This window comes from Guillardia theta, assembly GCF_000315625.1.
Source record: "Guillardia theta CCMP2712 unplaced genomic scaffold GUITHscaffold_4, whole genome shotgun sequence".
Classification (NCBI taxonomy): domain Eukaryota; class Cryptophyceae; order Pyrenomonadales; family Geminigeraceae; genus Guillardia; species Guillardia theta.
Genome location: NW_005434670.1, coordinates 131,056 through 147,889, shown reverse-complemented (window position 1 = coordinate 147,889; position 16,834 = coordinate 131,056). Strand labels below are relative to the sequence as shown.

General features: G+C 53.8%; 4 protein-coding genes across 4 annotated transcripts in view; 2 read left to right on the top strand and 2 right to left on the bottom strand.

Annotated features, from left to right (window-relative positions):
- Positions 1-4,667: 4,667 nt before the first annotated feature.
- On the top strand, positions 4,668-11,099 carry GUITHDRAFT_132377 (hypothetical protein; the record flags this gene model as incomplete). The annotated part of the gene is made up of 4 exons (XM_005840862.1): positions 4,668-4,843; positions 4,893-5,124; positions 5,283-5,361; positions 5,557-11,099. The coding sequence occupies 4 exons, from the start codon at positions 4,668-4,670 to the stop codon at positions 11,097-11,099; spliced, it is 6,030 nt and encodes a 2,009-aa protein (XP_005840919.1).
- A 299-nt stretch (positions 11,100-11,398) lies between these two features.
- Positions 11,399-12,347, bottom strand: GUITHDRAFT_132376 (hypothetical protein; the record flags this gene model as incomplete). The annotated part of the gene is made up of 5 exons (XM_005840861.1): positions 11,399-11,542; positions 11,595-11,654; positions 11,695-11,766; positions 11,838-11,856; positions 11,905-12,347. The coding sequence occupies 5 exons, from the start codon at positions 12,345-12,347 to the stop codon at positions 11,399-11,401; spliced, it is 738 nt and encodes a 245-aa protein (XP_005840918.1).
- A 1,774-nt stretch (positions 12,348-14,121) lies between these two features.
- On the top strand, positions 14,122-15,413 carry GUITHDRAFT_100187 (hypothetical protein; the record flags this gene model as incomplete). Its single annotated transcript, XM_005840860.1, has 5 exons — positions 14,122-14,190; positions 14,238-14,422; positions 14,472-15,102; positions 15,143-15,199; positions 15,303-15,413. 5 exons carry the CDS (start codon positions 14,122-14,124, stop codon positions 15,411-15,413), a joined length of 1,053 nt encoding a protein of 350 aa, XP_005840917.1.
- Positions 15,414-15,550: 137 nt separating this feature from the next.
- GUITHDRAFT_160747 (hypothetical protein) overlaps positions 15,551-16,834 on the bottom strand; it is a 4,049-nt gene continuing 2,765 nt past the window's right edge. The window contains exons 15-23 of the mRNA XM_005840859.1: positions 16,521-16,567; positions 16,436-16,475; positions 16,330-16,386; positions 16,225-16,284; positions 15,957-16,027; positions 15,853-15,910; positions 15,768-15,800; positions 15,633-15,705; positions 15,551-15,585 (exon numbers count right to left, since the gene is read on the bottom strand). The gene's annotated coding sequence lies outside the window, so the exon portion shown is untranslated. The remainder of the gene's footprint in view (positions 15,586-15,632; positions 15,706-15,767; positions 15,801-15,852; positions 15,911-15,956; positions 16,028-16,224; positions 16,285-16,329; positions 16,387-16,435; positions 16,476-16,520; positions 16,568-16,834) is intronic.

The following is a 16,834-nucleotide window of genomic DNA, read 5'->3' as shown; positions in this document are numbered from 1 at the left end:
CTTCCTAGACCCTCCTCCTCCTTCTCCTCCTCCTGCGCTCGCTGCAGCACCGCTCAGGGCACTGGCTAGAAGGTCTGCAGATGCTCCTTTGCCGCTCTTTGCGACTGCAGGAGCAAGAGAGAAGTTTGGAGAGCTCGAAGGGTTGAGGCTGAAGTTGGGAAGGGAAGGAGCTGAGGAGGTGGAGGAGAGGGGAAACGCGCCCCCCGCGTCCTGCCTGCTCCTCGGATCGAAGTTGAGTTGACTCCTCAGGAATCTGGCACCGAACACTCCTCCCCGCTGCCATGGAGCCACATGGAGGATGCCGGCGTCGTGAGCCCGCTGAAGCTGCTGCGCAATGCTCTTCATGACCTCTCTCTCTTCCTCCGTTTTCAGCTGCGCGAAGGCGCTCTCGAACGAGAACCAGTCGTACAGGTCGTCTTCGTCCTCCTCCTCCTCCTGCATGCCCGTCACTCCCCTCCCTCCCTACACCGACCGCTCAAACCTCGTCGTCCATGGCTCCGTCTTCAGGGGGAGGAAACGTCGCAAACCCCGTAAAGATCGTGACGACCTCCTTCCCTCCTCCCTCGGCCCTGCGGTAGAAGACGCTAGGAGGCATCTCACGGCATATCCTCAACTCCTCCTCCCTCAAGTCGCACTGCTCGCAGACGGCTCGGACCGCCGCTTCCTCCATCGTCTCCGTCCCCTTCATCCTCTCCATGGGTATCCTGAGCCCCTCCCATCTCGCCGGCTGCTCCTTGCTGCGCACCAGGACGCACTTGGAGCCGCGCAGGAGGAGGACGCCGAAGTAGCGCGTGAAGGAGGAGGTGGCGTTGGGGTGTGAGGCTGAGACAGCGGCCGCGTAGCCGTCGACCTTGTCCTCCAGCACCTTCGACCTTGCTGGAGAGCATGAGGACAGGAGGAGGAGGAAGTGACCCTGCGCTGCCTGAACCTGCCCGGACAGTCGGTACGTGCCTCCTCGCTGGAAGTTTGCGGCCTGTCGGAGAGCTTGAGAGTAGATGATGGAGATGGTCCCTGCAGAGGTTTCTCAGCTCTCCCTCTCTCCTCGGCCAAGCTGGCGTCTACCTGAGGCGTCTCCGATGACATTCTTGTAGAGCTTGTTGGGCATCGCAGTCTCCTTGCCCAGCTGATAGTTTGACAAGTCAAGAGGAGAAGAAGAGAAGGAGAGGCAAGGAGATGCAGATGCAGATGGAGATGAAGATGAAGATGGTGATGGAGATGAAGATGGTGATGGAGATGAAGATGAAGATGGTGATGGAGATGAAGATGAAGATGGTGATGGAGATGAAGATGAAGATGAAGATGGAGATGGAGATGAAGATGAAGATGGAGATGAAGATGGAGATGAAGATGGTGATGGAGACGATTGGAGGTGGGCGGGAAGGGAGCGAGAGAAGGAGGGGGAGGGAGAGGGGTAGAGATCACGGAAGGGAGGAAGGGAGGAGGGGGAGAAAGATAGAGGGATGTTTCTCACCAAGACCCCCATCATGCCGGAGACGACGTCTCCTCCACGCAGTCTGAGGAGTTCGTAAGTCAGCTCTTGAAGAGCAAAAGAACACGTGAGAAAGTAGGGAAAGAGAGGAGAGAGGTAGGCAGGCAGGCAGGCAGCATTACCTATGAATCCTGTGAGAACTTTCTTTTGAGTTGTCAAGGGAGATGTTGTTGGTTGAACTCGCAAGGTTTTCAATAGGTGACATGTAAGTTCCAAGAAGCTCCTGCTGCTGCTCCTCCTGTGGAGTTTCCTCTTTCTCCTCTGCTTTCTCATCTTCCAGGTTGAGCTCTTTTACGTAGGTGACATCCTGAACCACCTGCGTGGATGATGATGTTATGTAATGACAAGAGAACGATGCTGTAATGTGATGACAATGCATGGAAGCTTGCTTGCCTGTTTGGTTCTACTGTCAATCTTGAACTCAACCTCGGCGACAATGATTATCTTTCCTCCTTCAACTTCCTCCATGTCTGGCTGGTCTGCGCCTTGCATCTGTACAAGACACCTGACGAGCAAGTCGGGCAGCTTGCCTGCGCTGTGATATGAGTCCAAGACAAGTCGACGTCAAGGAAATCACTTGATTGATAGCAAGACACGCCGTCCATGAAGCTTTGCAGCGATTCGCTAGTTCGTTGTGATATGGCAAGGTCCTGAGAATTGTCCACATGTGAAATGTTTGAATTTTCGCTGAGGAAAAACAACACAAACAGGAGAAGAGAAACACAAAGAAACAATCAAATAGAGCAAGAACAATGAAAGAAACAAGAAAACGAGAATCCAACACATAGACAACAGGTATTTGAGTCAAAGAGATTTACAGGAGAGATAACGGCAGACTTGATCGATGTTTCTGATGAAGGGGGCCAGTCACAAGTAAGATAAATTATCATGCCGAAACAAACTTTGAGCAGTTGCAAGTTGTTGTTTGATCTGTGCAGGCACGATGAAAACGTCCTCGAGGAAAAAGACGATTCCAGAGATGGAATCCTGAAACCGTGAGGGGCAGAAAAGCGAGCGCGGGAGTGGGAAAGGAGGACGGTGACGGAAAGAAGGATGTGCAAACAAAAGAGGAGGAGGAGGAGAGGAGGAGGAGGATGAGAGGATGAGAGGAGAGGAGGAGAGGAGAGAAGGAGAGGAGGAGAGGAGGAGGAGGAGACAAGTATTAGCAACTCGTCGCAACAGTCGTAATCTCATCACCCGACAGACATTGTTGGCAACCATCTTCATCACCGTCAAGCTTGCTGCTTCTCCACACACGAGGAATGTTATCTTCTGTGCGTTCAACTTCTGCAGCATCCTTGCAACAGGCTTCGTGACCTGCGGGTAGAACAACAGGAGGTCATGCAAAGACATGCGTCCTACAGGACAAGAGATGTCAGGCAACGAGCCACGACCTACCGGCCCGAGCGACCTCGACGCCAACTCTCTTGGCCATTCCTTCATCTAAAGGACAGGAAATCACATCAGAAGAGATCCCGCTGGACAGAATGCTCACCAGTGGTGTACAATCAACAACAAACACGGTTGAGGTAACTTGCTTTCCCAAAATCTCGTTGAGCTCGTCCGAATATTCGTCATAGCTTGCATTCGCCCTGTTGTCTTCTGTGGCATGTAAAATTATCAAAGTTTCCGATGGCTCGAATTGCGGTTTGTAGATGTTGTTTTCCGTGACTGCAAACAATCTTTGCACATAATGTCAGATGCCGTTGAGTGACACCTAGGAGAGGAAAGTGCATGGAAACACAGAAAGGAATGAAGGAAAGAACAGGCGCTCATGGAATTGTTGTCTGACATCAACATCAATCCACTTCACAGCGGTCTTGTGTCAACCCATCAAGTTCCTCATGCATCAACAACCCTACATCGCACTCTCACCATTCACCTTCGTCACGCATCTCATTTTACACATCAGGATCATCTCGTATCAGCACTTTGACGTGTCGGCGACTGCTCGCGTGTCTCTCCTCGCATCATGTTCGCCTCTGCCTCTCACCTTGTCTCTTCCCATCTCTCGTTCTCTCGTTCTCGTCGCCTCCGTTCGTCTGCCTTCCTGCTCATTGTGGATTCAATACCCACCCCTTCATTGTACCTTTGACTACCCTACCCTGTCGGACCTGATTCCCCTTCCCCGCACGTGCCCCATTCGCCCGACAAACTTCTTAGGCGAAGTCACTGACTTGAAGGCCGGGCCCGGCCGCGAAGTTCCGACTCCCGAGTCCAGTGGCGGCTCTGCCACGCCGGGGGGGGGGGGACGTCCGACGGTCAGTTAGCCTACTAAAGCGGGGCGGCGCGGGGCCCGGACCCGTGCTCGCCGGAGCCAGTCCGTCGGACCGGGTACTAGGCTAACGGTAAGTACGATATCACGGCAGGCTTCCAATGAACGGACTGCCCTGCGATGAACTTTTTTACTCAAATTACACCGTGCGAACGGCGCCGAGTCACAGGGGGCACGGCTGAGTATAGTCCGACGGTCACGGGGCCGGTCAGTGGCACGGCCCGTGACCGTACTGCCTGGCCGGGCCGTGGGCCGCGCCGCCCGCCGCCGGCCCGGGGCCCACGGCCCGGCCATGCCCAGCCTGCCGGCGCCGCGGCCCGGGGCCCGGCCGTGTCACGGTGACGGTGACTGATTTACTCCCTCTGTGAACTTCCGATTAGTATGCAACTTTTATCATCCTATTGCCTAACCTTGACCCCCCCTTTCCGCTGCCATCACCCTACTCTTTGATATGACCCGTGACCCCCTCCTTGACTATCTTCCTACCCCACCCGGTGACCCTACGATCTTGATCCCTTTACCTCAACCGCCAGCCATTGCCTGGGCATGGCCAAGACCGAGAGGGCGGCTCGTTGCGGCCATGGGAGGAGGAGAGGAGACATCTAGCTTGAGGAAAGGAAGTATCTCTCACCTACCGTGAGCAGGCGAGAGATCGAGCTCTTGTCCTCTCCATCGCTGTATCAGTCGAGAAATTCATCTGCCAGCGACGGTCAGATTTGTATACCAGGGTTGCGTGGAAGGTAAAAACAGCCGCCATGACCATGCTGCAACTCAGCTTGTGAGGGCGAAGCAGAGAAGGTAAACTCAGGTGGGCTCTTGTGTATCATTTGCTATCTATTGCTGGTAGTGAACATGCTATTAGGCAGAAGGAAGGTCTTAACAGGAACCGACCCTACATAGATCATGGAGGACAAAGCTGATGAGATGGAAACACCTCGACTGTCTTCGACGGCTGAACAAAACTCTCAAGTCGTTGATGTGACACATGATTTTCTACAAGCCGATGAGGAATCTCGGGCAGGAAACCCTCACACCCCCCAGGTGTTGCGAATAGAGCAAGACCAGACAGCATTGACGAGGTGTGTATGATGAACCTTCCGAGTGTTTGTTGAAGATGGGATGGTGCAGTTTCAAGAAGGGACTGAAATCTCGAGCAAGAGAGCGATTGGGCGTCTTAGAGCAGAAGCTGAAATTCCTTGAAAACCTCGAAGGCCAACTCAAGATGGTCGAATTCTTTCCATCATCCCAGCAGAATGCAAGCTCTCCTGATCAAAACGGAGAGTTCTCGGTGCTTCCCAATGCAGTAGTAACAGATGCTCTTGTTGCCTCACATCGTCATGCCTCGGATGATCACAATCATGTACGATCAAACGCGCAGTTGGATGGAAATCACTTTCATCAAGACGAGATTGAAAGGTCCAAGTGGGAGATCCAGATGAAGTATCAACAGCATCTACAAGAACAGGCAAGCATTCAGAGACCTCTTGTCAATCGTGTCACTCATACCTCATTGCTCAGGATGCATACTTACATCTGGATCTTGATATGGATCAATTCCGCCACATAGTACGTGAGGAGATGCTCTCTAAGTCGTATGGTAAGCATCGCTATCGTGAGCGCTCAGGTTAGAGATGGAGAATGATGGTTGAATAGCAGGAGCAGTCGACAAGGTTCCACCGCGTACAGCAGAGCGAGCTTCTCGGAAAGGCAGCTCTTCGAGATTCCAAAACTTGCTGAGAGATTACGGTAGTCAACGTGCTTTGTGTCTGTGACAGTAACGATTCCATTACAGAGGAGATTTCTCTCAAGCGCATCTTCGGAGGGTTTTCAAGGACGAGCCCAATAAGACTCAAATGCTTCCAAATCGTGACAAGCAAGGAATGGAACTCTTTCTTCCTGATTGCAACGGTCTTGAACAGTGTAACTATCTCCCTTGCCCCTGAATTCCCAAAAGCCTCCAAGACGACTCAAACCCTCGACATTATTGGATACGCGTGTGGGTTGGCCTTCTTCTTTGAGGTGACGTGTGGAATCATTGCATATGGATTTTGGCATGGTCCAACTACATACATGAACCTATCCGATTTCAATCGATTAGATTTCTTCTTGTTGTTGACACTCCTGGCGGAATACTTTGCAGAGTTTGCTCTGCGCCTTCAAGGCCCGTCCATTCGTTCGTTTCGACTGCTCCGACTGCTCAAGTACATGATGAGGATGAGGCTGTTCTCCAACGTGAGAGCAATGATTCAAACGCTCAGGCAGGGAATGTCTCAGATTCTCATCGTAGCGATGGTCTTGGCTTTCTTTGTCGCCATGTTCGGAATCTTTGGGATGGCCATCTATCAGAACTCTTTTGCGAGGCGATGCCTCATGGCCGCTCGGAACGTTTCGTCTGCTATCTGTGCTTCCGATGCTTCAAACAACTGGTCAAAGACTTGTTCCTTCAATGACAATCTAGCTCCTCTATACCTTGAGAACGGGAGCATCGCCGTCTATCCTGGATACCCTGGTATGCGCTGGTGCAAGATCTATTGCACAGACCCGGTGAGTCTGGCTGTACTTGCCTTGGCTGGAGTGCTGACGCTGCGACAGGCTACCTGCCCCCAGTACGCGGGGGTGAAACCTCAGGACTCGAGGGGGTGGTACCACAGCTGCCAAGAGCAAGTTGATCTCAACAATGATGGTGTGGTGAATGCGACCGATCTGCTGTACGTGGATCAATACTGCGAGTCGATCGGGAACCCTCAGTTCGGCCTGCAGAACTTCGACAGCCTCGGCGGAGTCATCCCGACCATCCTTCAAGTCGCAGCTCCCGATTCATCTTACGATGTGATCCTCGAGTCTCTTCAGAGTGAACCAAGTGCGATCATCCTGACTTGGTTCTTCTACGTGGCCATCACGGTCTTGTGCACGTTTCTAATCCTCGGCCTCTTTGTCGCTGTGGTGACAGGAACGTTTGCACGAGTCAGAGAGCGGCACGCTTCCATAAGCTTCGAGGACTCCATAGAGCAGGTCTCTGAGCCGAAGCAACGATCAAGACATGACGGTGTTGCCGGGGTCGGACATCTTGAACGTCAGCGAACGTCTCAAACCTTCCCAACCCGCGAAGAGCTCGGAATCAAAAGCACGATTGATGCCGAGGCAGACGATGGAGAATCTGTTTTACAAAATATCGCCTATCACCTTTTGTTTGAGACGCGCTTGGTACATTTCATCTCTTTTGTCATTTTGATCGATGTCCTCATGATAGCCATCAGCGAGAGCTTGTACTCCATGGAAGCACAATCTCAAATGAGCTCGAGAGGACAGTGGAGCCAAGCAGCAGTGATAGTCTCATCGATTGCAGTGGCCATCTTCGCCATAGAACTTGTCTTGCGATATTCGGCCTATGGGGGGATCAAAGAGTTCTGGCGACGAAGAAACAACAAGGCAGAATCTATCCTGGTGATACTCAATGTGATAGGCCTCATCCTCGATTCCAAGTTCTTGACTTTCCTGGCTGTCTTGCGAATGTATCGACTGATGATCTACTTCCCGACGCTTTACAATCTGTTGGCCTCTGCCATCGCGAGCGGATCCTCAATTTTCAACCTTGTGTGCTTCATAGCGTTGATTGCCTTGTGCTATGCTGTCGCTGGGAGGTATTCCTTCGCCGGTGCCATGGTCCCCTACACGAGATCAAACTTTGGGACTTTTCCGCAGTCGCTCCTCACGATCTTTCAGTTGCTGGTTGGTGACTCCTGGTCGGGCGTGCTCTACCAGGCCATGCAGGTTAAAGTCACGCTGGCCGGGCGATTTTTTGCAGCGTTTTTCGTCTTGTCTTGGTTCATCTTCGGGCGTCTGATCATCTCGAATCTGTTCATCGCTGTGATCATTGAGAACTTCAACGTCTCGGATACCATAACTCACTTCAAACAACCGGGATACATCTCCAACATTCGCCAGGTGATCAAGAAATCCTACTCTCAGCTCTATCAGCTCCACTGGACTCTGCGAGGAGCTGGCCGAGTGATTGCCTACGATCCCGAGACTGACACTTGGGTGCCAAGGAGAGAAATCGAGTACACGCTGACGCAACACACTGGGAATCTCGATGCTTCCATGATGGAGTATGCTTCAAAAGCGTACCCGCACCTCGCAACTTTGGTCTCAATGTCAGTGCTCAAGACAGAAAAAGAAGAGCTCGACCAGGCAGGCAGCAAGCAGAACATGGAGCGAGTTCTGCTCTACTTCCATCCCTTCCATCCAGCTCGAAGATTCTGCACGTGGCTGATCAAGCAGCCCGCATTCGATCTTGTGATCTTCGCCTCCATAATCGTGGGATGCATCCTCCTCGTCACTGCGCCGCCATATGACGATATCCCGGGCAACGCTCCCTTGCTGGACCCAGTCATGTCGCAGCAGCTGAACAACCTCTTCACCTTCATCTTCACCGTTGAGTTCATCTGCCGCGTCATGTGCCACGGGCTTCTCTTCACTAAGAACGCATACCTGAAGTCCGGCTGGAACATCATGGACAGCGTCGTTCTCCTGTTCTCCTGGATCGACGTCTCCAACGTCATGACCAACGGAAAGATTGCCAAGGTGTTTCGTCTCGGCCGCGCCCTGAGGCCTCTGAGGTTGATGAAGCGAAACATCGGGATGAGGATTCTGATCGACGCGTTGATCGGGACTCTTGCTCCCGTCTGGTACGTCATCGTCTTCATGATGATTTCCTTCGTCGTCTTCGCCATTGTTGGCATGTCTCTCTTCGGAAGGAAGCTCTATCGATGTACCGATGCCGACTTCGCCGCGTTTCCTGGTGGCAAGTCCGACTGCTGCGGACTGTCTGCTGACCTTTCGTCGGGGATCCTCTACCCTCGTGCGTGGGTTCGGCCGTATCATAACTTTGACACGTTCGGAGATGCTTTCCTCACTCTCTTTCGCATCAACACCATCAAGTACGTTGGGATCCTGGCCGATGTGGTCGACATCACAGGAGAGAATCTGAGCCCGCAGGAGAATCACTCGATGGTGTACTCCTTGTTCTTTGTCATCTACCTCATCTTCGGAGCTCTCTTCACCATGAACCTGCTTGTCGGCTTCATTGTCGATGGCTTCAACCTCAACGCCGGATCCAGCGAGGCAGAGATCTTCTACAACCGGCTCATGAGGTACCTCAAGGATTACAAGCCGCGGCATGACAGGTTCCCTCCTCCATCCAACGCGCTCAGCACCTGGATGCGAACGCAGATCGCGTCACAACAGTTCCAGACCTTCTCCATGGGCTGCGTGTTCACCAACGTGATCTTCATGCTCTCCGATCACGCCAACGCAGATTCAACCTATCTGAGCATCTACGACTTCCAGAACAACTTCTTCTTCTGGGAGCTCTTTGCTGAGATCGCCCTCAACCTTGTGGCCTACGGCATCTTCGAGTTCTGGAACGACAGGTGGAAGATGTTCGACGCGCTGGTGCTGCTGGGAGCCTCGCTGGCAAAGATCAGCTCGCAAGGAGCCGTCTCCAAGGCCGCGCGAGCAGCGCGTGTTGCTCGCGTCCTCCGCCTCATGAAGATGTTCCGCCCGCTGCGAGTCATCCTCGAGACCCTCGTGTCAAGTGTGCCGCAACTCTCCAACATCCTGTTCCTCCTCTTCCTCTTCTACACCATGTTCGCCGTCGTCTTCATCCAGATCTTTGCCACAACCAAGAACGGTCAGCGGCTGGGCCCGACGGCAAACTTCGCCGACTACATGCAGGCATGGAGAACGATCTACCAGATGATCATAGGAGACGAATGGATGACTATCATGGACGACTGCAGGGTCCAACCCCCCGCCTGCACCAAGATCTTCAGCACGGAGTACGACCCCTACTATCACGGGAAGAGCTACAGCTTCGGCGACTGCGGCAGCCCCTTTGCAGTCTTCTGGTTCCCGCTCTTCATCCTGATCTGTCAAGCTATCTTGTTGAACCTCTTCATCGGGATGATCTTGGACAACTTCGCGTTCATCACGGACCAGGTGGCGGAGGTGGAGGACGAGGAGTGGGAGAAAGGGGCATCATCAGGTCAAGTCATGGAGATCTCCCGCATCTTCCAAGAGTTCACCCTAGGATCCTCCTACGTCGGCCTCGCGTCCGTCCATGTGCTGATGCGCCAGATCCCCACTCCTCTTGGTTTCAAGACGCGAGACGGGAAGCTGAGGTTCGGGAAGGAGGAGAAGACAGCGGAGAAGCTGATCCGAGCGGAGCTCAACGTGCTGTCGAGGCAACGGAGGATTGACAGCATGAAGACTCAGAAGGCCAACGTCATTGCCCGGATCCGAAACATGATCATGCAGCGGTTCTTGAAAACGGAGGACAAGTACTTGACCAGGATCAGTTTCGAGGAGCTCGTGCTGACCATGTTGTACTGGCGCAAGCCCACCATGGTTCCTCGGGAGATCAGGAGGAACAGGGTGAAGCAAGTCAAGGAGGTCGTCCACATGCTGCACGCGCTGACTCTCAAAGACTTCTTTCTCAGCCTCGTCAACCACCGCCTGAAGAAAGAGATGAACAAAGCTCTCGCCCCCTTCGTCAACTTCGTCCAATGGTCCTCCACAGACCCGCACTATGGGAGGCGGCGCGAGCACTTCAACCGGCAGAAGAGCGAGGTAAAGAAGAGGGCTCTAAAGGACGCCATGTACAGAGGGGTCCGGTTCTCAGCTCCTGCCCAAGTCCTCGAGTTCACCTTCCTGCAGCTGCACGAGCTGCCCAACTCGTTCGTCCCCCACCAAGAGATGGTCAAGTCTGACCTCCACGTCAAGTTCCCACGTGCCTCGCACGGGCTATTGTTGTTCAAGCAGCGCGTCAAGACCTCTCAGGTCGTGCTCAAGTACATGGACAGCAAGAACGAACGGAAGGGGATGGTCAAGGTGGATTTAAGGCAGTGCAACTGGCAGGGCTGGGAGGAGCAGGAGTCGGAGCGAGACGTGTTCTTCCTCCCCCACAACAGGCAGACCAGGCTGGACGAGAGGATGCCCTCGTGGGACCAGGTAGACATCCTAGAGCCCATGGACGCATGGAACGACGAGTCAGAAAAGGTCTTGGTCGGAAGCATCGTGGACGTACAGAGTTTTACAACATGGACACAACTGAACAACGCGGGGATGCCGAGAGATCCTGTGAGTGTCCTCCGACTGAACCTCGGGAGGCACGAGAGCTCCAACAGGAGCTCAATCGCCATCGAGCGAGGCAGTGACAAGACCTCGAAAGACGCTCGAGTTGAAGCTCGCCGCCGATCGGAGCAGGCTAAGGTGAAGCAGCTCGGAGACATAGTCTACAGCGCGACGTTGGAGGTGTTGGGGTACATTCCATGAAGGCAGCCCTCAACAGACACCTTCTTTTCTTCCCTGATGCGTGCGCTCCCTACCTCTCAGACGGCAGCAACAGTCTTCAGCAGCGGAACTCCAGCAACCTGGCCAACGTCAGCTGGGTGCTGTGCTCGACGTGCAGCGCTCACTCTCGTTGCGATGAGCAGCCCGAAGCCAAGGTAAGCGAAGGAACCGACGACATTGACAATGAAAACCTGCGGGCGAGGTCAAGCTGGTCGCCATGACTGGCGGGGGGGGGCTCACCGTGAGGCCGAAGGCCGTCGGTTTGTTGACGCTCTTGCCCGTCAGAGACCCGGCCTGGCAAGGCACGTCAGGACGAGTCGGGGAGCTGCACGTGCGGCTACCTTGGTCTGGATCGTCTCCACCATCTTGTCAAAGAAGGGCGAGAGGGCGACAGAGAGGGCGAAACGAGCAGGACGGATAACGTTCTGATGGAAAGGCGACGTCAGCTGAGCTGCTGCTGGAGCACCACAGGGCTACCTGGAACGCATAGAAGATGGCATACACCGCGAGGAACGCGGGCCACTGGGGGGGGGTCGACTAGATCAGCCGGTACATCTTGAGAGACCAGGGGTAGCACCTGGTTGGGGTCGAGGGGGGAGAGGCCTGTCTTCTTGCCATGGATCACCCACGCAGCGATCAAGCAAGAGATCTGTAAACGTGTTCGATTAAGTGAAGTGTTGAAACACAGAGACAAGCACAGACATGAGAGAAATTGCTGACCCATCCGTATGACAGCAACCTGCCCACGGGTCATTCCACCGTCATCGAACACAACGTCAAGGCTCACGCGCTCGCTCCAAGAGCTGCAAGCTTCTGTTTATCCATCTTCGCTCCCATGAAGAAGTTCTTCACCCCATCGCTCATTCTCTTGAACAACGGCTTCTTCTCGCTCTGTGAGGCCTGTAGTTGCTGCCCCGACATCCGATCCTTGGACCCGTCGCCGTGCTCCCACTCTACGTCGAATTTCTCCCCTTCCGACGACTTTCCCTTGGCGTCACCAGACATCAAAGGTGTTCTGAGGTGATTCCCAGCGATCCTCTTGGTTGGATGGCTCAAAGTCTTGGGTCGAGTGCCGACCAGCCCGACTCGACCTCCTGCGCCAAGACCGTGGCTATGCATCAGGGCGAAGGCAAGACTGTTGGGTTGAGCACTATAGCTGATCTCGTTTGGAGCAAGAAATCCTGATCCTGCTCCTGCTCCTCCTCTAGCTGCTTCACTCGCCGCCACCATGCTGATCGCCGCCACTAGGACTGTTCGTAGCATGTTCGCTGTGTTCTTCCGCCCCATAAATCCTTCCACCCCTTCTAAGTGTACCCCCACCTCCTATTTGTCTTGCATGCACCCCCCACCTCAGCCTGTTCTTATTACCCCTCGTTGCCCATTACCCCGCCATGCTGATCTGCCCGTTACGTGCTCCTCATCCCTCCTCATACCCACTTGCCTTCACTCCCGCCCACAGCACTGCCCACAGCACTCGGCCCGGCTCCACTCCGAGCCAGTGACCGATCGGACAGTGTAAGTTCAAGATTCGAGCCGCGCCGGGACTCGGGACTGGGATGATGTGTCGGACACTGTCTGAGTGCCAGGCTCTCGGCGGCGCCGTGACTGATCGGACTCGGAGCCTACTAACCGTTGAATTGCGGCCCGGGCGGCCCCGCCGAGTGTGTGACCCGACGACTCTTTCCTAGCCCGGCCGTCATCCCATGCTTGCCGCGTAGTAAGGTCCTCACACTGTGACCGTCCATGTCTGGATGCTTGGGTTTCACATCCTAGTATTCCTCGCCGTGTGCATTAAACTCGGTCCGAGTTGAGCAAAAACTGTGCCTTGTTACAACACAACTGAAGGTCGATATGAGTTTTTAATTTAACTTTGAGTAAACTCACCCGGTGATTGACTTCTGTCTGATCGGATAAGAGTATCAAGCCTTTCGGCAGTCACTCATAAGCCTGCCCCCGGTAGAATACTAGGCCCGGCCCAGATAGGAAGATAGACTGTGAGAGCCTGAATAGAAGGAAGGAAAAGGTCAAGAAAGGAGAGTGAGGAAAGAGAGAGAAAGAGAAGAAAGAAAGAGAGAGAAGAGAGAGGAAGAGAGAGACTCAGAGAGAGAACTTAAAAGACAGGACCCCATGCTTATATACAGATCATGAACCAGGCCCGAGGGGTATTGTTCGCCCCGAGGATGCTTCCTCTGGTCATTCCATCGAATAGTCGGAATGGAGTACCGTACCGTTCCTCAGGGGTGCCCGGCCCGCCCGGGGCCGGGGGCGCGGCGGCGGGCCCGGGGAGTGCCGAGCCAGGGCCCGGACTCCCCGGGCCCATGATTCAATTGGGGGGCCGTCACACGGTAGTACCGTGACAGGATGCGGTTCGACCCCCTTCAGGATTATTACCCGGTTGGTTCTGTACCCCCTATTTCATATATAAGTACCCCCCTTATGATGTGGTACAAGTACCCCCTAGTCTTATGCGGCCGTAAAGACACAATGGCAGCGACGAACGAGAAGATCGCGAGTTGCTCCATGAAGACGAGGATGGAGACGATGAAGACGACGAGGAGAATGATGATTTCGATCGTGGTCCTGCTGGCGATGATGATCGGTTGTGATGCCTTCCATCCAGGTAAACAGCAGCTCAACCGAAGTCACGTCGACACGTAGAGAAGAGAGGAAGGTTGAGGTGAAAGGGTGCGAGGCAGACGCATGGATTTTGGATTATAAGGCTGTTTCTCAAGTCAATCTGAGAAGCAGAAGAAGAAGAAACACATTGTAGCAAGACATGCAGGCTAGTTAAAACTAGTCAGATGAGAAAAGTGCATTTCAGTATGTCTGCTCTTCATAGAACACCCTTCAACATGATAACGAATCAGCTCGACGGTTTTGACTTTCCTTGCCACTGAATCATTCCTCCTCAGGAGGACGCATTTCGTTGCGCTGCGGAGTTTTCTCTCCTGAACGGAGGTCGAGTAGGATAGGTGGGGCATGCAAATCAAATACGGTCGTCGTGATGGCAAAGAACAACGAGAGGTCGAGGTCGAACGGTATAGGTTTCGGACAGAAGAAAGATGAGAAGAAGGTGATTGTTTAGTGTCTTTTCCTCCTCCTCAACATCTGCCTGTTCAGGTCACAGCCAAGGAGGAGAAACGTGCGGAAGGGAAGAGGAGATCTTCGGCAGGGACAGACGATATCTTCTCTATGGTGGAACAGGCGGCGGCCGGTCGCATCTCTCGTCCGGAAGCAAGGCCTCTGGAGCCGGAGGAAAGGCAGAAGAGGCAGGTGGCAGGGAAGGAGGAGGTGAAGCAAGGAAGGTAGTGTGCTGTTCGTGCTCGTTAGGGTTGGTGACTCTTGCTTTGGAAGAGTCGGTCCTCCTATCATGATCAAGCGAGCTGACAAGAGCAGCTCTCAGGCCAGGGAGGAGTCTGATCCATCGAACAAGGAGGCTGCTGCTGCGGCGACACGAGAAAAAGAGGCGGCGGCGGCGGCGGCGGCAGCAGCAGCAGCAAAGAAGCAGGAGGAGGAGGAAGAGGAGGAGGAGGAGGCAGAGGCGGCAGCGGCAGCAGCGGCAGCAGCGAAGAAGCAGCAGGAGGAGGAGGCAGCAGCAGCGAAGAAGCAGCTTGAGGAGGCAGAGGCGGCGGCGAAGAAGAAGAAGCAGGAGGCAGCAGCAGCAGCGAAGAAGCAGCTTGAGGAGGCAGAGGCGGCGGCGGCGAAGAAGAAGAAGCAGGAGGCAGAGGCAGCAGCAGCAGCGAAGAAGCAGCAGGAGGAGGCAGAGGCAGCAGCGGCTGCGAAGAGGCAGCAGCAGGAGGCAGAGGCAGCGGCGGCGGCGGCGAAGAAGCAGCAGGAGGAGGCAGAGGCAGCAGCGGCTGCGAAGAGGCAGCAGCAGGAGGCAGAGGCAGCGGCGGCGGCGGCGAAGAGGAAGCAGCAGGAGGAAGCTAAGGCTGTAGTGAAAGATGGCGATCGGCAGCGAATGAAGCAGCAGAGTGACGATGAGGTGAGACATGCTGTTGTATTCTGGTGCTGACATACAGCAGACAAGACTGAGACTTGAAAGACTCGCACAGATTGCTGAAGAGCAAGCAAAGCAGAAGGTATTGACATGAAGGGCAACGAAATCCCCTTGATGTTTCTGTTCGATGATGTCAGCAAGAGAGTTACTTTTGAGTTGTGTTGTAGCATGACTTTGGTGAGCAGAAGGAACAATTGAACAAGAAGCAAGACAACCCTGCCACATCATCGTTTGGAGATTTCATCTGTGATATCTTCGCAAGCTCTTTCAGAGCTCTTTTTAACAAGAAGAAGTGATCTTTGTCAAGCCCAACGAGTAATGATAGATACTATTACTTACATCTTATGAATACCATTATTACCATTATTCCTTACATACAATAAAACACAATATCGTTATTCACTGAAAAGAAATCATGGAGACCTTGTCAAGATCAAGCGATCTTTCTCGACATCTTCTTTCGATTCTCTGCCGTTGTGTGAGAATCAAGACAGGAGAAGACAAGACAGAATGACCAATAAGTAGGAGCTTCATTGCTACGAGGTTGGCAGCCTCCACGCAATCCGGATCACCCATCTCTTGCAGAGCCTGATCATATCAATCAGGACGAGGAGGTTGCAGGAGGAACGATGTAAGGTCTAGTAGCTAACCCTGGTGATCTGCCTCGAGCTGAAGTTCTCAAGCTAGAGGACTCAAAGGTCAGGGGCAAGGCAACAGGAGAGGAGCAGGTTCAACCTGATGCTTCATGATCTTTACAAACATCTTGTAGTTGACCTTCTTCTGCGCCGAGCACCTGGCTGCTCCTCAGTCTCCCCGCATCCATGGTAGCACTCGTTTACAGCTGATACTCTTCCGTCAGAAACTCGAAATCATCGACTGACAGATGAATCTGAGGGTCCGTTCCCAACGCCTGATAAGCAAGTCAGCCCGATGCTCCCACTGGCTGCCCTCGCTTTCTCGCTCTCTTCCCCTCCCCCCCTGTCTCCCTCTTTCTCGTCCCTTCTATCTCTCTGTCTTTCACATTCTCCTTCGTCTGTCCCTTCCCTTCTCCCTCTCTCCCTCTCCCTCTTCCTTCTTCTCTGTGTTCTTTGCCTTCTGTTGACCTACCCTGAAGCCATTCTGAAGGTCTTGGAACGAAAGCTCCGCCTTCTCGTCCTTGTTGATCGCCTGCCCTCGCACTCAGGATCTGCTGCAAGTCAAGAATAGATTCACCTGAAACAGATCCAGAATCATCTTGTTGAGCTGCTCCAGACTTTCAAACTGAGCAAGCTGAAGGGACCACGTAAATCGTGAAGCTGATAGTAGATGACATGACCACCTCGTACAAGACCGGGTCGATGCACAACTTGGAATGGTGGCTAACGTTCAAGTCAGACTCCTCTCATGCTCCTGACTTCACTCACTGCTCGTCTGCGTCCTCCAATTCCTTCGCCCTCTCACTCCGAATCATCTGAAAAGGATCAAGAGAAGCTCCGTGAGGAGGAGGAGGAGGAGGAGGAGGAGGAGGAGGAGGAGGAGGAGGAGGAGGAGGAGGAGGAGGAGGAGGAGGAGGAGGAGGAGGAGGAGGAGGAGGAGGAGGAGGAGGAGGAGGAGGAGGAGGAGGAGGAGGAGGAGGAGGAGGAGGAGGAGGAGGAGGAGGAGGAGGAGGAGGAGGAGGAGGAGGAGGAGGAGGAGGAGGAGGAGGAGGAGGAGGAGGAGGAGGAGGAGGAGGAGAGAA